General features: G+C 57.1%; 5 protein-coding genes across 5 annotated transcripts; 3 read left to right on the plus strand and 2 right to left on the minus strand.

Moving 5' to 3' along the window:
* Positions 1–3,168: 3,168 nt before the first annotated feature.
* Positions 3,169–6,155, plus strand: SPBR_00147 (uncharacterized protein; the record flags this gene model as incomplete). Its single annotated transcript, XM_040758467.1, has 2 exons — positions 3,169–5,760; positions 5,817–6,155. 2 exons carry the CDS (start codon positions 3,169–3,171, stop codon positions 6,153–6,155), a joined length of 2,931 nt encoding a protein of 976 aa, XP_040618491.1.
* A 399-nt stretch (positions 6,156–6,554) lies between these two features.
* On the minus strand, positions 6,555–7,013 carry SPBR_01099 (splicing factor 3B subunit 5; the record flags this gene model as incomplete). Its single annotated transcript, XM_040759417.1, has 2 exons — positions 6,555–6,815; positions 6,918–7,013. The coding sequence occupies 2 exons, from the start codon at positions 7,011–7,013 to the stop codon at positions 6,555–6,557; spliced, it is 357 nt and encodes a 118-aa protein (XP_040618492.1).
* Positions 7,014–7,426: 413 nt separating this feature from the next.
* SPBR_00549 (uncharacterized protein) lies at positions 7,427–8,938 on the plus strand (the record flags this gene model as incomplete). The annotated part of the gene is made up of 1 exon (XM_040758868.1): positions 7,427–8,938. The coding sequence occupies one exon, from the start codon at positions 7,427–7,429 to the stop codon at positions 8,936–8,938; it is 1,512 nt and encodes a 503-aa protein (XP_040618493.1).
* A 482-nt stretch (positions 8,939–9,420) lies between these two features.
* SPBR_00022 (DNA excision repair protein) lies at positions 9,421–15,059 on the plus strand (the record flags this gene model as incomplete). The annotated part of the gene is made up of 5 exons (XM_040758343.1): positions 9,421–9,916; positions 9,967–10,104; positions 10,166–10,901; positions 11,170–14,910; positions 14,981–15,059. The coding sequence occupies 5 exons, from the start codon at positions 9,421–9,423 to the stop codon at positions 15,057–15,059; spliced, it is 5,190 nt and encodes a 1,729-aa protein (XP_040618494.1).
* Positions 15,060–15,650: 591 nt separating this feature from the next.
* On the minus strand, positions 15,651–16,448 carry SPBR_00954 (uncharacterized protein; the record flags this gene model as incomplete). Its single annotated transcript, XM_040759273.1, has 2 exons — positions 15,651–15,736; positions 15,821–16,448. 2 exons carry the CDS (start codon positions 16,446–16,448, stop codon positions 15,651–15,653), a joined length of 714 nt encoding a protein of 237 aa, XP_040618495.1.
* Positions 16,449–17,423: the final 975 nt, after the last annotated feature.

The raw sequence follows: 17,423 nt of genomic DNA on the forward strand, positions 1-17,423 counted from the left end.
TGGGATACAATTTGATTTTTCTTTATTGCGACTTGGGATTCCATTAGCGACAGGAACGAGGTGTTATGGGCATCTGATACATTTTTATTATCATATTCTTTTTGTTTGCCATTGGGCTTTTTATTGATATCAACCCTGGAATTGGCGTTTCCTCTTTTGGGGCACGAGAAAGAAGAGACGAATGCCGCTGATCAATGCGATCAATGCTTGGGAAATCAGATATGCTTAGACTAACATTCAAATACCAACATACCCAATAATTGATTTACACAGGAGAGCATAGCATTCAGTAAACCGGCCTGTAGATCGTTGGACAGTGTCCAAAAGTGTCTCTTGGCCATGCGATACGAGCGGGTTCCCTCCGAGAGACTCGTCTCCCTTCATTCCTTCTGTACTGAACCCGTATTTGATGATGTTGGATTTGCGTTAGAGTCGACCTCGCTCCTTCCCCTACAGGTAAATTTGACGACTAAAACAGACAAGGCTTGGCATGATTCGCGTTGTTGCCTTTTCAGGCAATTCATTTTCAACAAGAAAGAACGAGCAGCAATACACGGAAGTCTCGCTGAACAACCCCAGTCGAGTTATTGGCATTTTTTCTTCGTCTTCCTTCGGCTTCTTCTTTGGCATTTGTCACTTTTATTGACATTCGAGAACCGCTTCCAATCCGTTCAACACCCCCCCCCCCCCCTCCCCCCAGCCCCCCACCTCTCACTGTCTCTCTCCCTTACCATCAAACCATGTATCTATCCCTTGGATTGTGATGGCTTCAGCTTCGCCCTGTCAATAACGATGCCAGAAGAAGCTAACCCAAATTTGCCAGCGGGCCTCATGTCGTGGGAAACGGTCTCTTCCAGCCTCGACGAATGTGCCCGGCTGTCTTTCCATTTCCCTCTTTTTAACAACGTTACCTGCCGAGAGTCATGGTGCCCCGAGGCGCCGTCGACCGCGTTCCACTCGGTGCCTTGTAGCGGCCTCCTCCAAATCCGATCTACCCAGATCAACGGCTGCTGTCCAAAAGAGACAATGCAGAGCAGAGCAATGCTGAGCAGCGCACTTTACAACACATCCACGTGCGCGCATTCGACGTATACGGCGACAAACAAAGCGACAGGGAGAGCCAAGAGGAGATATAGCGAGCTTACCGCAAGGATTCAATCAGTGGACAGGGCTGCCAAGAAAGGGCAAAAGACAATTTCCCATGAATTGAATTTTCGTTCCTCGCCCGCAATGTCTCGCTAACCGCGTATGTCGGACTCGAGGCATTGCCCACAGTATTACAGGCCAAGACAACAATCCCAATATGGCTCCCAGGGTTGAATGAGTTTTCCAGTCAGCCTTCGTCGGCCTTTCAAGTGAACCTATCAACTCTCCACTGCACGACGTACGACGGCCTCTCGTTAACGGTCCAAAGACAAACACGCAGAACATTCCAAAAAATGTACACCGTATATGTCGTACACATCAGACAAAGACCTGCCGACTCGTCTCGCGCAACCAGGCAATGCAGAGCACAGCGTGAATCCCTCTCTCGAGGAGCCGATAAGAACGCCCAACAGCAGATGCGAAACCTTTGTCCATTGCATTTGCCAACATAACCAATGGTCAAACGCCCATTGATACACGCATTTTTACACCCATCCAATACCCATTTGTCGTGCTCTTTCGGTGACCGTTTGGCTCCCCTCGACCTTTTCTGTTACATCTCTCATCGGTCTCGTTGCGTCTTGCCGGCGTGGCAGATAGCTTGGCAGGCTGGACCACGCAATACCTTACCCATGCCACCATGACCGTGTCTGCGGCTACAAACCCGGTTTTCGTCGCAAGGGCCCATGCAACCTGTTTTGATTTTGTTTGAAAAGCAGTCGGCCACCAAATGCTTTGATGTTTGAGAAACGGCGGGCTCGTTGTCCCACAGTTAAACGGCTTGAGCACGAGCTCCAGTCCATGTGGGCCCCGTTTTTACCGACGAAACGCTTTGTTAGCTCCAAGAGCTAGGAGGGGGAGCAAGCGAGCGCTTGTGGCACTTCAACTGGCACAAAAAAGATAATCTCCCAAAGGAACTGGGAAGGCTCGGAAGGCAAAAACGGAAGGCAAAAACGGACGGCGCTACCCGCCACCATGAGTACTGCGAACCTCCGCTTTGTTTACTTCAAGCACTCGACCGTACGACTTGCAAAGTCCGAGATACTGCGTGACGCGACGTACATTAGCCACAACAGCACGTACGACGTCTCTTCGTCAATGTGAGGCAAAAGGGTTTGGCTGATGATGATAATGACTCCCCGCTGGCATCACAGTTGAGCAAAAGAGGCAGCATATCGTCTTATTTCACAAGCCACAAGGCCCAGTCTGCAAGAACTCACTGGCTCGGCTGTGCCTGCACGTGAGCTTCCCTCCCGATCCTCCTCCAAAGCTGCAGAAAAAGTGCAACTAGAAGAGGCTGTAGGGCATAATCTTACGTGTGCTGAATGCACCTAGCCCAGTCCTTGGCCCGCCTCTTCGTTCGGGCCCTCCATCCAATCCCGCTTTACCCCCCCCCCCCTCAACTGCCAACCAACCCCTGTCACAGAACAACACGAGCAAGGATCTTGGAGGGGCTGCCTCTTCGCTTTTACCGCAAACGCAGCACGAAAGCTATAGGAAAATGTACTCAGGCAGCCTCTTCTTCTCGTCTGCCCAGTCATGGTGCGTGTTCGTCTCCACTGCTAAGGCTCTTGTTCCCTGTTCCTGTTCCAGCCTCCTCCCCCGTAACAACCGCATTCGCCTTCGTCTGTGTCTCGAGCCTTTTTCTTCACTTTCTGAGTGTTTCTCGTTTTTGACCAGTTCCTGGTTCTTGCTTATTCTTAAACAACGTAAAACAGACAAAACAGCAAAAGCGCCAGCATACGAGACAAAGCTCAGTTACATCCTGCTTGTTTTTGGTTTTGACTTGCCGTGCTGCGATCAACGACTTTACCATTTGTCAAATTTTACCCCTCCTAGCATCGACGAGCGTCATCTGCGACAGGTCGTGCCACCTGCGTCACCAGAGTTTAGAAATCAGAAACAGTCTTTTCTTCCCTCCCTCTCCCTCTCCAAAGAGACGTCCCTCTGCGAAACGGAAGACTGCAGGGCAGGGATACACAAAGACAAAGCACACTACCGTCGCTTGGCCTGTCCCGCGGCATGTCTCTCCAAGTCAACGACAGCGGCCGTCGTGGCCGATCCAGGTCACCCTCGGGCCGGGAGCGGGACCGCTCGTCCTCCCGCATCGAGCGATCCCCGTCCGGTCGCGATCGGGAACGTGACCGTGATTACGAGCGCGACAGAGAGCGCGATCGCGATCGCGAGCGTGATGACCGCGACGACCCCCACATTGTGACTGCCGCCCCCTACCCGGGTTCCTTCCCCGGCGACGATGACGGCCCCAATGGCAACGACGACGACCCGCGCAAATCTGTTCGTATTCTCGACTACGATGACTACCGGGGCAACGCCACCCAGCCGCCACCATCTTCATCGGGACGAGGAGGCGGACCGCCCCCACACAGCGGCGACCCAAGATACCGCTCATCCAAGTATGACGAGGACGATGACGCGGACGTACGCTACGGCGACCGTCGCCGTGAGAAGGAAAGCAGCCGCGACCATGACTATGAGCGTGGTGGATACGAACGAGAGCGTGAGCGCGAGCGCGAGCGTGAACGTGACCAGGACAAGGGCAGAGACGAGCCTGCGATTGCTGCCGACAAGTTTGCTTTCTTGCCCGCCAAATATGCCAAGAAAGTTGAAGCCGCCGGGCCGGCTCGGGACAAGCCGTCGCCATCGTCGCATGGCGGCCGAGAGCCGGAACGTGACACGCGTGATCCCAGAGACTCTCGGGACCACCGTGAACCGCCACGCGGCTATGACGACGAGCGCCCGAGCGATCGTACCCGCCCGGGAGCCGGACCTGGCACAGGACGCCGCCATAGAGGCAGCGGCAGCGAAGAGGACGACACGGACGATGATGACGAGGGCCTCGCCTACGGACACGGCGGCGTTCCCAGTGGCAAGTCGGCAGGAAAGCCGTCCTACGGCTACAGTGGTGAGCCGAAGCAGTATGAGTACGCCAAGTCGGACAGGTACGCGTCCTACGGTGATGATCGAGAGCATGGTGCTGGCCGGGGCGGTGGACGGGACCCGCATGTTGTGACGGCGGAGCCTCGGGACCCGCGCGATCCGAGAGATCCCAGAGACGCTCGTGACCCCAGAGATCCGCGGAGCTCCAGAGAATCCTTTGATGGCCGGAGTGGCCGTGATCTCAGAGACCCACGTGACCCCCGTGATCCTCGCGATCCCAGAGATGCCAGAGATCCTCGTGATCCTCGTGATGGTCGCGACCCTCGCGACCCTCGCAGTTCGAGAGAGTCGTTTGACGGCAGAGGTTCCCGCGATCCGAGAGACACCCGGGACCCCAGAGAACCCAGAGACCCCAGAGACCCTCTTGATAGTCGTGATCCCCGCGACCCGCGTGACCCGCGTGACCCGCGCGACCCACGCGATCCACGTAACTCCCGAGAGTCGCATGACACCCGAGATGACCCTCACTACGAAGACGAACGAGCATCCAGGCACTACCGTGACGACCCCCGTGATCCTCGCGATCTTCGTGCAGAGCCCCAAGCCGATCCTCGTGATCCTCGCTCCAGCGGCAGCAACATTCTGTCTGTTGAGCCCCCTCGTCGCCGTGAACGGTCGCGGTCACCCATGCCGACCAAGGGAATGGAGCGTTTGTCGGTAAACACGCTGTCCGTTGGTTCTGCACACCACGCTCCTGGCGGTTCTTTGTCTGCTGCCCCGGGCTCGCCCATGCAGGAAGCCTACCACGGCACGTACCAGTCCATGTCGCCCATGCCGTCGCCGCTCATGCTGGCCTCGAACAGCCCGCACGGTGCCGGAGACGTCCAGGTTATGGATATCAACGGTCCTGAGCCCGACGATGAAGACTCTCCGTCAGCCACGAGAGGGCTTGGCGGTGGTGGTGACGGTGGTGACAAGATTCGGCGCCGTGCGCGATTCTACGACCCAGAGGACGACGCCCAGCGGCTGGCGAAAGCCCTGCGCGGCGAACGTCACCCACCCGACACGGGCCCGCTCATCGAGATTCTGCCAGGCCTCACGCACGACCAGGTCATGGAGCTGCGCACGGAGTACAAGCGCATCGTCAAGACGGGCACCGAGCGGAAGGGTGTCAACATTGCCAAGCACATCCGCGCGCGCCTCAAGGACGAGGACCCAGCGCTGATGAAGGTGTGCTATGCGACAGCACTCGGTCGCTGGGAGAGCGAGGCCTACTGGGCCAACTTTTGGTACCATGGCGACAAGACGCGCCGCGAGCTGCTAATCGAGTCGCTCATGGGCCGCACCAACGACGAGATCCACCACATCAAGAAGAGCTTTACCGACAAGAAGTACGGCGACAGCATCGTCAAGTGTATGCGCACCGAGCTCAAGGAGGACAAGTTCAAGCGGGCCGTGCTCTTTGTGCTGGACGAGCAACGCATGGAAGAGGTGGGTCGTGATGGTCGCCCGCTGCCGCTGGACCGCGGTCTGATCGAAGAGGACAGCGCCACGCTGCACCACGCCGTGCGCGCCGAAAAGGGCGGCGAGACGGCCATGATCAACGTCGTCGTACAGCGCAGCGACGCACACCTACGCGAGGTCCTGCGCATCTACAGCGCTCAGTACCAGACCAACTTTGCCCGCGACTGTCTCAAGAAGAGTGGCAACCTTGTTGTAAGTCCCACCACTCCCCGCGTTCTTGTTGTTTTCTTGCACTGCTAACAGTTTAGGGCGAAATGCTGGCACACATTTTGAACGGCGTCATCAACAAGCCCGTCCGCGACGCTCTGTTGATCCACCACGCTCTCACCACCTCCAAACGCGACGAGCTGCGCCGCGAGCTCCTAATCTCCCGGCTCGTCCGCTTCCACTGGGACGGCCACCACATGGCCGCTATCAAGGCTGCCTACCGCAGCCGCTACAACAAGGACATGCAGGAGGCCATCCGCGAGGCCACTGGCAGCTCGGACTGGGGCCTGTTTTGCCGCGAGCTGTGCATCACTCGCGTGCCCGACGATGTGAAGCGCGTTGAGCGTATCTCGGAGATCCGGCGCGACGACCGAGACTAGGTAAGCACTGGGTGTTTGTAAAAGCGTCTAATGAATTTTGTATGATAGCACATTTACATCATACTTTGGAATGAAATTTGGGATATTTATGTCATCTTTTTTTTTGGCCAAAAATAAAAGGTGACATTTAAAATTAAATACCGATATAAAATGTCCGAAAAGAAGAAAACTTCCTTCAACCCGTGACAACCGTGAAAGAATTTTGTGCATAACAGAAAGGGGGCAAAAAAAATTAAGCACTAGAAACGTAAATTGCATGCAACATAGATGTATTTCATGGTCGAGCATGGCCGCTCGCCTCGTAACAGTGGCCGTTCTCGTGATATCCCAGAATAACGCCAATGCGCTGAAACAAATAGAGACCAAAACAAAACAATCTCAAATCAGCAGATGCAGACCCTAATCCTCATCTTCGTCTCGCGCCGGCGGTGGTCCGCATGGCTGCACCATGTTCTTGAGCAGCTTGAAGCGCGTCTTGGCCGCCGGCTCGCCCTGCGCCAGCGACAGGAACGCCAGCATCGGCGGGTGGCCGACCAGGCTCGAGTATGTATCGCGCATAATGTTGGACTTCCACTCCCAGCTCGTCGTGTCTGGGTGGCCGGTGCCAATGTATTTCTGCTGGAGCCGTTCGAGCTCCTGCTGTGCGCGAAGTTTGTCGGCCTAAAGGAGAGGCGTTAGCTGGCTGCGCCTGCATGGGAGGGCATAGGATGAGCGAAGCTGTGATTTGAGATTACCATTGTAAAGTTATGAGGTTGTTCTGACTTGGAACGTAGGTTTGGTGAAGCTACGATGGTGTTGATGTCGAGGCTTGTGTCGCGATGAGGCGAAGTAGTCGTCGCAAAAATTAGGCTCGTCCATAGATAGCCTGTAAAATGATGACTAACAATTGCTGTAACCTGCTATACCAACTACGCGCTACCGGCCTGCTTAGATAACTCACTAAATTTTGGAAGGTTTGATAGCCAGGCGCTTCCAATCTTCAGCGCGTGCGCCAAGTTCCCTAAACTTGCGCCTGCACATCCGATCTTGAAGCATTACCAATTTGCGCCACGCCACCGAAAGCCTTGCGATATTTGGACACAGCTTTGTCGCATCTTAATTCCTGCATGTTTCTTATATAGCGAGGCGCCCCGACAGCGAAATAGCTTGGCGATTGCCCCTGGTGGCAACGTGCCTTTAAATGCAAACTTAATCGCCTCGGCCACGACGACGATTACCTCTCACTTCCGACCGGACACAGACTACCATAATACTTGTCGACGAATGCCACAATGACAGACAGTTTCGAAAGCAACTTACTACGGCTCCTGCAAGCGATGCAGGAGCAGAAAGACACCTTCACAGCAGAAGCGAAACGGATAGCCGACCATTGTCATTCCGAGCATGCCGGGGATGGCACGGCCGCAACAAATGGAACCAACAACAAGGCAACACAAGGCGGTGATGTCGAGATGACGGACGCACCAAGCAAAGAAGCGACAATAGCGACGCCAGCGACAACCAACTCGGCGAAGGCCTTTTTTTGCCGACCCTGCTACAACGACTTCCTCACCATGATCTACCAGACCTACGCATCGCCCGCACAACCACAATGGTACGCGACGCAACAGACATCTTTTGTGGCCGAGGTCGGTCGGCTCCTCGACGACGTGCGCAACCTGCGCGCCCCACTTTCCAGTGTGGACAACTGGATCAACGCCCGGAAACAGGCGTGGCTACGCAGCCAGCTGCGGGACGCCGTTGCGGTGCAGACGCTGGCCGAGTCGCTGGACGCGGAAAAGGCCGCGTTCCATGCCCAGCTGGCGGATCCGACGATACAGCTGGACGTTCTGCTGCACGCAGTGATGACCACGGCGGGCAACCAGGTCAACGGTGAGCGTGAGCGCATTGTGGCGGATGTGCAGACGGCGACAAAGAAGCTGCAGCAGGCGTCTACCGACAGCAACGAAAAGAGCACCATTTACCGCGACAACCTGTTCCCGGGGGGTGTGCCGGATCTGCCGGCCGTTCGCGCGATCGAGAAGAAGCTGCTGGATGGCACGGTCGGCCTGGACGGGGGCCTTGGTGACGTGCTTCGAGAAGTCTATGGAGGCGAGGACGAGGACGCGCGCGCGGCGAAGATTCAGAAGCACCAGAAGAGGCTGGCAGAGCTGAAGCGGGCAAAAGCGGCGCACGAGGCGCAAAAACTCAAGAAGATGAAGCCCGTCGATGTGCCGTACTTTTTGCAGGACGACACGCCGTGCGCGACGTGCGGCAAAGCCGCGGATCCACAAAAGAGCCCCTTTTGCGAAGTCTGCTTCCTCGAGGTCGACTATTGCTTGCGCGAGAACCAGACGGTGTGGTGCTCGACGACGTGCATGAAGGACGACTATGCGGCGCACCTCGCGGCGAACCACGCGTGCGCAGCTGGCGACCGCTGCACGCGCGCCAAACCCCCTGGCGATTCCAGCGCAACGCGTCAAGAGCCGCGGTACTATTTCTGCCGGGAGTGCGTGCTGTCCTTTAGTATTGGGACGGTCTACTGCAGCGAGCGGTGCGCCGGCCGCGACTTCCAGCCACACCGCGAGAAGGTCCACCTGCCGAACCGCGAGATGCGCGCCGACTCGCGCGACGATAGGGGGGAGCTGAGCTACAGCAGCGCGCGCAAGGTGGCCTACACGGCGGCCGACATTGGCAAGCATGTGCTATCGCTGGATGAGGCGCTGGCCAGCTGCCAGAAGAAGCACCCGGACTGGGACCTCGCGACGACCAAAGTGAATTTGACGCTGCCGTGGACTGCATAGGGGCGGCCGACGTAGCAAGGACACGGAAGGGCACGCAAGCAATCGCATCCGGGATACAGCTCCTTTTCACGGATGTACTGCGTTCGTTTCACTGGGTATATTTTATTTTATCTGTGCGAGATTTTCGCGGGCGACGGCGTATGGTGTGAAACAGGTGCATTGTATATTATTCTCTGTATTTTATGTCCCTTGATCGATTGGTCAGGCAAAAGAAACGACAAGTTCTGGAGTGAAAGGATTTAAATTACAACGTCATTGAATATTGATGCTGGATCCTTTCTTTAATCGCAGGTGCAGCTTGGAGTGGAACGTGTTAGCGGCTGACTGAACGCGTTGCAGGTGGTTCACACGCGTTTTTGGTACCTGTTGGTGCCCCACTCTGGCGACCTAAATGAACGACGACAAACTTTCAGGTTACGGCGCTTCAAGCAACAATCAGCACGTTTCTAGGTGTTCGCCGGGGTTTTTCTCCCATAACCAAAATGCCGGCACTGTCGCAACGAGTACGAAGACGTCCAGCGGACGACAACGAAGAGGAGCCGCCACGGCACCGCCGTCGCCACCAGCCAGTCGAGGAGGAAGAAGAAGAAGAAGAGGAGGAGGAGGAGGAGGGAGATGACGAAGCCGGGGGTGAAGACGACGAGGAAGTAGAGATGGACCATGACGAGGAGGAGGACGAAGAAGAAGAGGAAGAAGAGGACCAGAACGCACGGCGACGTGCACAACGGCAAAAGGAGAAGCAGAGGAAGCGACGAGAGGCCGAGCGGCGCCAGCAACGGACCGCCCGAAACGACGAAGACGACGACGACGATGATGGCGACGAAGACGACGATGTCGCTGTCAATGGAACAGAAACCCAGGCACAGGTTGACAGACAGCGGTTACACCACGAACTGTTGGCCAAGAAGCTGGCACGGTATGCGTTGGCCAGCGAGCCGCGACGGCTGCCGATCCGGCGACAGGCCGTGAAAGAGCAAGGTCAGTCTGCACATACCCCAGCACAAAAATGCTCCTGCTGACCGGTGTAGTCCTCGAAAACGAGGGAAAGCACTTTCGCAAGGTGTTTCCCATTGCACAGGAACAGCTGCGCGGCATCTTTGGCATGAATATGGTGGACTGGCCCGCGCGCGAGAAGACGACGATGACCATGCGTGAGCGTCGGAAGGGTATGCACACATGTACTCCCACCCCATCGTTTATTTGACCCTTTGCCTCTGACATGTGCAGCCCTCAAATCACAAAAGGCAACCAAGCCGACCAAATCGGCCGCCGTCGACCGCTATCTGCTCGTCTCGACGCTGCCCGCCGAATACCAAGAATGCGTCTTCACACCGATCTTGTCCGACCCCGCTGCCACCGACAACATCGAGCCGGCCATCCCGCCTGCGCCGGACGCCGCCTACATGGGGTTCTGTACATTAGTTGTCGCCCTCATCACGCTCAACGGTGGCGAAATGTCCAACGAGGACCTGGAGAAGCTGCTGAGTCTCGTGCACGGCGGACGCAATGCCCCTGCCCGCGCCGACGAAGATTTCCTGCAGCCCATTGCAGCCACCATGGGCGACCACATTGACGACGAAGACGGCCGTGGGGTCGGTGGTCCATCAGAAGATGGCACGCCCACAGCCGGCGGCACGCTCCAGCACATGGTGCGGCAAGGCTACTTGCTTCGGGTGGTCGAAGCACCCGCCACGGCCGAGGGTCGGGGCCCTGTTGGCGGACGCGGTGCCGGTGCGACCGGCGGCGGTATCCCAGCGGGCGCCAAGGTAATATGGCATGTCGGCCCACGCGGCCAAGTGGAGATTGGGCCGTCACAGGTGGCCGATGTTGTGTATCATATCTACGGCGAAGATGCAAACGAGGAGTTGCAGCGGCGGCTGCTGTCGAGCCTGCAGATGGCGGGCCACGCTGCGGGCAGTGAGCAGCAGGAGGCCCCTGCCAGACAACAAAGCGAGGAAGTGCCGTAAATGGCTACGACACGAGGAATTGCAGATGTGTGGTAATGAATTGCTTTGATGTGCATTGCTGTTTTGGAATCAAGTCGGACTTTTGCTGTCGAACTGCGCTGTATTTTGTAGTACGACCTGTTAAATAGTGGATTTAGTGGTGGATGTCCCTGTAGTGGGGCGTGCAAGGCCACTTAAAGCCGTCCCCGATCACTAATTGGCAAGACGCGTCAAGAGATTTCAGACCGCGTCTACGAATGTACTAGTGCCACCGCTCGTAAGCAGGAGCTTTGTTGCCTCCCGAATCGAACGAAGCGACGACGGTGAAACATTTGCCGCACCACACGGCACCGGACAGCATCACACGGCCCTGGAACGACGCCGGATGGAACCGGACCTGCTTAACCGGACGATGGATGCTGCCGAATTTCAAGAGCCGCCTTCCAAGAGGCGTCGGTTCTCGCCCGATAACGGCAGTGAAGCCGATCACGAAGGCAGCAAAGCCCGGCTGGATGAAAAGGAAAAGGAGAATGCTCAGCGACTGCCGCAGCCGAAACGCCGCTTCTTCGACGATGCCGTTGCCATGCCCTCCCTTCCTCCCCCTCAGACCGCCGCCCAGCCGACCTCCTCCCCCGCCGCGATGCCGACCAATGGTGTCAAGTCCACAACGTTGCCAACGAAAAGCTTTACCCCGGCCAAGCCCTCGTCGCCGACACCCGCCTCTCGTCGACCAGCACAGTCATCACCCGCCCGCCCAGGGCTGTCGATGACTCCCTCCTCACCGTCGCTCTCGGCGTCGCCCTCGCCTGTTGGCCCGGTGCCGTTTGATAGCGAACTGTTCGCGGGCATTATCGGCCAGGAAGTTGGCCCGGACGTTTTGCGGATTATTCGAGAGTCCTGTGGCAGTGACATGGAGCGTGCCGTCAACATGTACTTTGACGGGACTTACAAGCTCAAGATGCAGGCGGCCGCAAGCCGGACGAATGGTGTTGCAGTACGGCCCAAGGCCGCATCTGCGTCGACCTCGGCCTCACTGTCAACCTCATCTAAGCCCTCCATCTCCAACCAGACGTCTGCCAAGACGTCGCCTCGCAAGTCTGTCCTGCAAAACCCCTCTGCCATCCCCGAACGCCGCTACATTGGCTGCTTCGGCGTCGAGGGCTGGGCCACCCGCAGCGGCGCCAATTTGCTCAAACACGGTGACACCGTCAAGATTGAGCGCCAGAAGATCGAGCTGCCCACCATTGCCGGGACCAAGCAAAGGGCCTCCAAGCTCGGCGCCTCCGTCGTCGTCCGCGCCAACTCGGCTGCCGCTAAGCGCGTAGACGTTATTGTGCGCTTCACCAGCACCAGCGGCCAGGAGATTGGCCGTTTGTCGAAAGACACCGCCAACTGGGTGTCGACGCTGATGGACCAGCGCATCTGCCGCTTCGAGGGCGTCTGTGTCTATGCGCCCGAGCGGCTGCGGACCAACGACACTGTGGTGCTGCAGCTTCGATCGTTCCTGCTGCGCTCGGCGTTTGACCAGACGCCGCTCAAGCCGGCTGAGAACCGCACCACGGGTCTGTTCGAGGAAAAGGAAACCGCCGAAGAGCGGGACCTGCGCCTGCGCCAGTTTGCTCTAGTGCGGCTGTTCCAAGAGGTCAACCTGCTGCCGACGCGCGTCAATGAAGCCGCCGCCAAACGCGGCCGACAGGATCTGTTGCAGGCGGCAGAAATGGCCGAGAAGCGAGAGAAGGAGGCGGCCAAGGAGGGCTTGAGGCCGACCCAAGACATTGGCTCCAGTCAAGCCCCGGGGGGGTCTGATGAGCCGGAAGACGGCCAAGAGCTGGAGCAGGACCAGCTGGATGCACTGTACGCCAAGGCACAGTCGTTTGATTTTAACACGCCCGAGGCCGACCCCCCAGACACCTTTGCGCTCACCCTGCGCACGTACCAGAAGCAGGCGCTGCACTGGATGCTGTCCAAGGAAAAGGACGAGAGCGTCGAAGAACGGGGCGAGTCCATGCACCCGCTGTGGGAGGAGTACGCATGGCCGTTGAAAGACATGGACGACAATGACCTCCCAACGGTTCCTGACCAAGCCAGCTTCTACGTCAACCCGTACTCGGGTGATTTGTCGCTCGACTTCCCCGCCCAGGACCAACATTGCCTGGGGGGCATCCTGGCCGACGAGATGGGTCTGGGCAAGACCATCCAGATGCTGAGTCTCATCCACTCGCATAAATCGCCCATCGCTATAGAGGCACAGCAGCAGAAGCGGCAGCAGGCAGATGGCAAGCTGACTAGCCTCGTCGGCGGCCTGCGCCGCATCCGCACCCGGCTGCCCAACGTTGTCCACGCGCCATGCACCACGCTTGTTGTTGCTCCCATGTCGCTTCTCGCGCAGTGGCAGAGCGAGGCCGAGAACGCGTCCGTCGAAGGCACGCTCAAGTCCATGGTGTACTACGGCAGCGACAAGTCGGCCAATCTGCAGGCCCTGTGTGCGCCAGACCAGGCGGCTACGGCGCCCGATGTTGTCATCACCAGCTACGGCACCGTCCTCTCCGAGTTCACGCAGATGTGGGCCAAGGGGGGCGGCGGCCCTGAAGGCCACCCGGGCCAGGGCCTGTTCTCGCTCAACTTTTTCCGCATCATCCTCGACGAGGCGCACACCATCAAGAACCGCCAGTCCAAGACTGCCAAGGCCTGCTACGCGCTGCTGGCCGAGCACCGCTGGGTCCTGACCGGCACGCCTGTCGTCAACCGCCTGGAGGACCTGTTTAGCCTGATTCGCTTCTTGCGTGTCGAGCCCTGGAACAATTTCTCGTTTTGGCGCACCTTCATCACAGTACCCTTTGAGTCCAAGGACTTTATGCGCGCGCTCGACGTTGTGCAGACCGTGCTGGAGCCGCTGGTCATGCGGCGCACCAAGGACATGAAGACGCCCGACGGGCAACCCTTGGTGGTCCTGCCCACCAAGCACATGGAGATTGTCCCTGTCGAGCTCTCCAAGGTGGAGCGCGAGATCTACGATCACATCTACATGCGCGTCAAGCGGTCCCTGACCGCCAACGTCGAGGCCGGCACCGTCATGAAGTCCTTTACGAGCATTTTTGCACAGGTTCTGCGGCTGCGGCAAGTCTGCTGCCACCCCGTGCTCGTGCGCAACATGGACATTGTTGCCGACGAGGTCGAGGCCGGTGCCGCAGCCGATGCCGCAGCCGGTCTTGCCGACGACATGGACCTGCAGTCGCTTGTCGAGCGCTTTACGGCCACGACGGACGAACCCACGGACGCCAATGCCTTTGGGGCCCATGTCTTGGGACAGATCCGCGACGAGGCTGTGAACGAGTGCCCGATTTGCAGCGAAGAGCCCATGATCCAGCAGACCGTCACGGGCTGCTGGCACTCGGCCTGCAAGGCGTGCCTCCTCAAGTACATTGACCACGAGACCGACCACCACCGCCTGCCGCGCTGCTTCCATTGCCGCGAGGTCATCAACCGGCGGGACCTGTTCGAGGTTGTGCGCCACGACGACGACCCAGACACCGTCGCCGGGCAGCCGCCACGGATCAGCTTGCTGCGCGTCGACGTCAGCGAGTCGTCCGCCAAAGTGGTGCGCCTGATCCAGCACCTGCGCGACCTGCGCCGCGCGCGGCCCACCATCAAGTCGGTCGTCTTTAGCCAGTTTACGTCGTTCATGTCGCTGATTGAGCCCGCCCTGCGGCGCTCAAACATGAAGTTTCTGAGGCTGGACGGCACCATGGCCCAGAAGGCGCGCACAGCCGTCCTCGACGAGTTTCGCCAGTCCGACAAGTTTACCGTCTTGTTGTTGAGTCTGCGGGCCGGCGGCGTCGGCCTCAACTTGACGACGGCCAAGCGCGTGTACATGATGGACCCGTGGTGGAGTTTCTCGGTAGAGGCGCAGGCCATTGACCGGGTGCACCGTATGGGCCAGGATGAGGAGGTGAAGGTGTATCGGTTTATTGTGCAGGGCAGCGTCGAGGAGAAGATGCTCAAGATCCAGGACCGGAAGAAGTTTATGTAAGTTTTCGTGGTGCCTGACAGACGGAACGAAGTCTCCTTTTGCAAAAGACGGCTGCTAACCAAACAGCGCCACCTCGCTGGGCATGATGACGGACGAGGAGAAAAAACTGCAGAGGGTCGAGGACATCAAAGAGCTTCTCAGTTAAGAAGCACAAATAGTCCATCCTTGGCCATCTTATGGATGCATGCACAAACGACGACATGGTACAGAACACCTGGAACCGCATGAAGGAATTCTGACCGTGCGATGGACCCTGGCGAGCGGGTCAACCGAGAAACGGCGATGAAACAAAAGACGGAATCCACAGTACGACGACACGTACGACATACTCTGTATGAATATCTCGGAAACGAGGATCGACACGACACTGCATTTACGACGTGCCTGGGCGGGCAGGCATCATTGGTTTATAACAGCACTGAATAAAGGATAGACGGAGACAATATTACACGGTATTGGATGCAAAACCATTGGAAAAAGACTGAGCAAATATAAAGTATATTTGAGTTATTGACAAGGAAGCAGAAAAAAAGTGTATATATTAAAAACCAGGCGTACGTTTTTCAAAAGTCGTGCAACCAACGATACAAACCACGCGAAGATACAAAGAGGACACTGGTATGCTTGACATTTTTAAACCAGACAGCAAGAAACCAAGAGTCCGCTCAGAGCAACGCTGGGATTTGAATACTAGGCCATCGAGGTCTGTTTCACTCCGTTCCAATAGGCCACGCGTTTAATCCCGCTTGGGGATGAGCGAACCGACAGGCAGGTTGATAGCAGTGCCACCATTGCCCCAGAGACCAGCAGCACCGGCATAGTCTGGCAAGTTAGCAAGAGGGGGAGAACACAAAAAGGTATACGTATACTTATCTCGAGGGGGGGGGGGCGTGAGGATGAACGTACAGGCGAGGAAGGCAGAGATGAAGCCGGTGGCCGAGGACGCCTTCAGCAGGCTGGCATTGTTGACCATGTAGCTCGTGGCAATAAAGAGGAGCGTCAGGTCGACAAAGACGAGCAGCAGCAGCAGCGTCCACGAGGCACGGGTCGCGGCCACGGTGAAGATGACGCAGACAATGAACCAGGCCCAGACAAACATGGAGATGGCCTGCGGCAGGTCGGGCATCGGCTCGCCGGTGGTGGGGTCCGCGTAGGCGGCCAAGATGCCGGTGCCGGGGATGAAAATCAGGGCATAGGCGACGTTGAAGCCGGCAAACGACGAGAAGACCGTGGCACCAAAGGTGTTGCCGGTGACAAACTCCATGATGCCGGCAATGTACTGGCACAAGCCGCCAAAGAAGATCATGGTGCTGATGATAATGTTGGGCTCGGCGACGCCGCGGGGGTGCAGGTTCATGAGGGACAGCAGGAAGATGCTGGTCGCAAACGCGGTCAGGCCCAGAGGCGCCGGGTTGGCCAAGTTGCGCGGGACAAACGGCAGGCCAGGCTGGTCACGGGGCGAGATGGTGACCTGGGCCTCGAGGTCGTTGCTGCCGCCGGTCTTGGAGTTGACGGAGGGTGTGGAGGGCGACATTTTGCTGGAGAGGCGGGCGAAGCGTTAGATGTCCGGGTGACGGTGTGTGACGACGAGGAAGAAAAAAAAGAAAAAAAAGGGCAACCGGGAACGACGGCCTGAGAAGCGAGAAAAGGAAGACACAGGAAGAACAAAAAAAAAAAAAGAAAAAAAAAAATTGCCACGAGGGACGAGGGAGTGAACAGGGCCTTGTCTTTTATGCAGACCCGTTATTGCTTTCGGTACGGGGACAGTTGTCGCCAGTACCACGGGAAGAGAAGAGAACCAAAAGAGCCAGAGGAAGCGACCCGGTTTATTGGACGAGCACAACGTGGGTTTGCTGCTCGTTGGCAATGCAACCCAACTTTGGGCCAGTATTTTTGTTTTGTACGGTCATGCACGAAAGGGATGCAGCATGGATGGGCCGTGCGAGACGTGGAGGGAGAAAAGATGCCTTGTTGGTGTTGTTGTCTTGCAGGTGGAAGAGCAAGATTTTTTTTTTTTTTGGGAAGGGCGTTGTCACTCACAGGATTGAAGCTGTTGAATTATAAAGTAGAAGCAGAGAAAATGCAAAAAATGGTTGTAAAACAAAAACGAGTGCGAACGGAGTTGGATAATGTTAAATGTTGTCCGGCAGAAGTGTCCTTGAAAAGAAAAACACTATCTTGAGAGAGAGGGATGGAGAAGAAAAGAAAAAGCGACCGACGAGCTGAAAGAGAAAGAAGAAGGGATCTGCGTTCTCAATAAAAAGAAAAGAATAAACCGTGGCGAGAGCGCGCGTCCCGAGCAAAGTACCCTCTTCCGTACAATAGAAGATGACCAAACAAGCAGACCAGGGGACCTAAAAAGGAAAAGGAAGATTACCATCGGCGAATCTGAAAGGGGAAAGGGTAGGAGCATGGGAGCATGGCAAATAGGTTCGACGTGCGGTCTCAAGTCTGGGCATTGGTAAGTCGGAGCCATGAAATACTACGAAGAAAGAGAGCATACCTACGG

The sequence above is a fragment of the Sporothrix brasiliensis genome, assembly GCF_000820605.1.
Source record: "Sporothrix brasiliensis 5110 chromosome Unknown Cont19, whole genome shotgun sequence".
NCBI lineage: Eukaryota > Fungi > Ascomycota > Sordariomycetes > Ophiostomatales > Ophiostomataceae > Sporothrix > Sporothrix brasiliensis.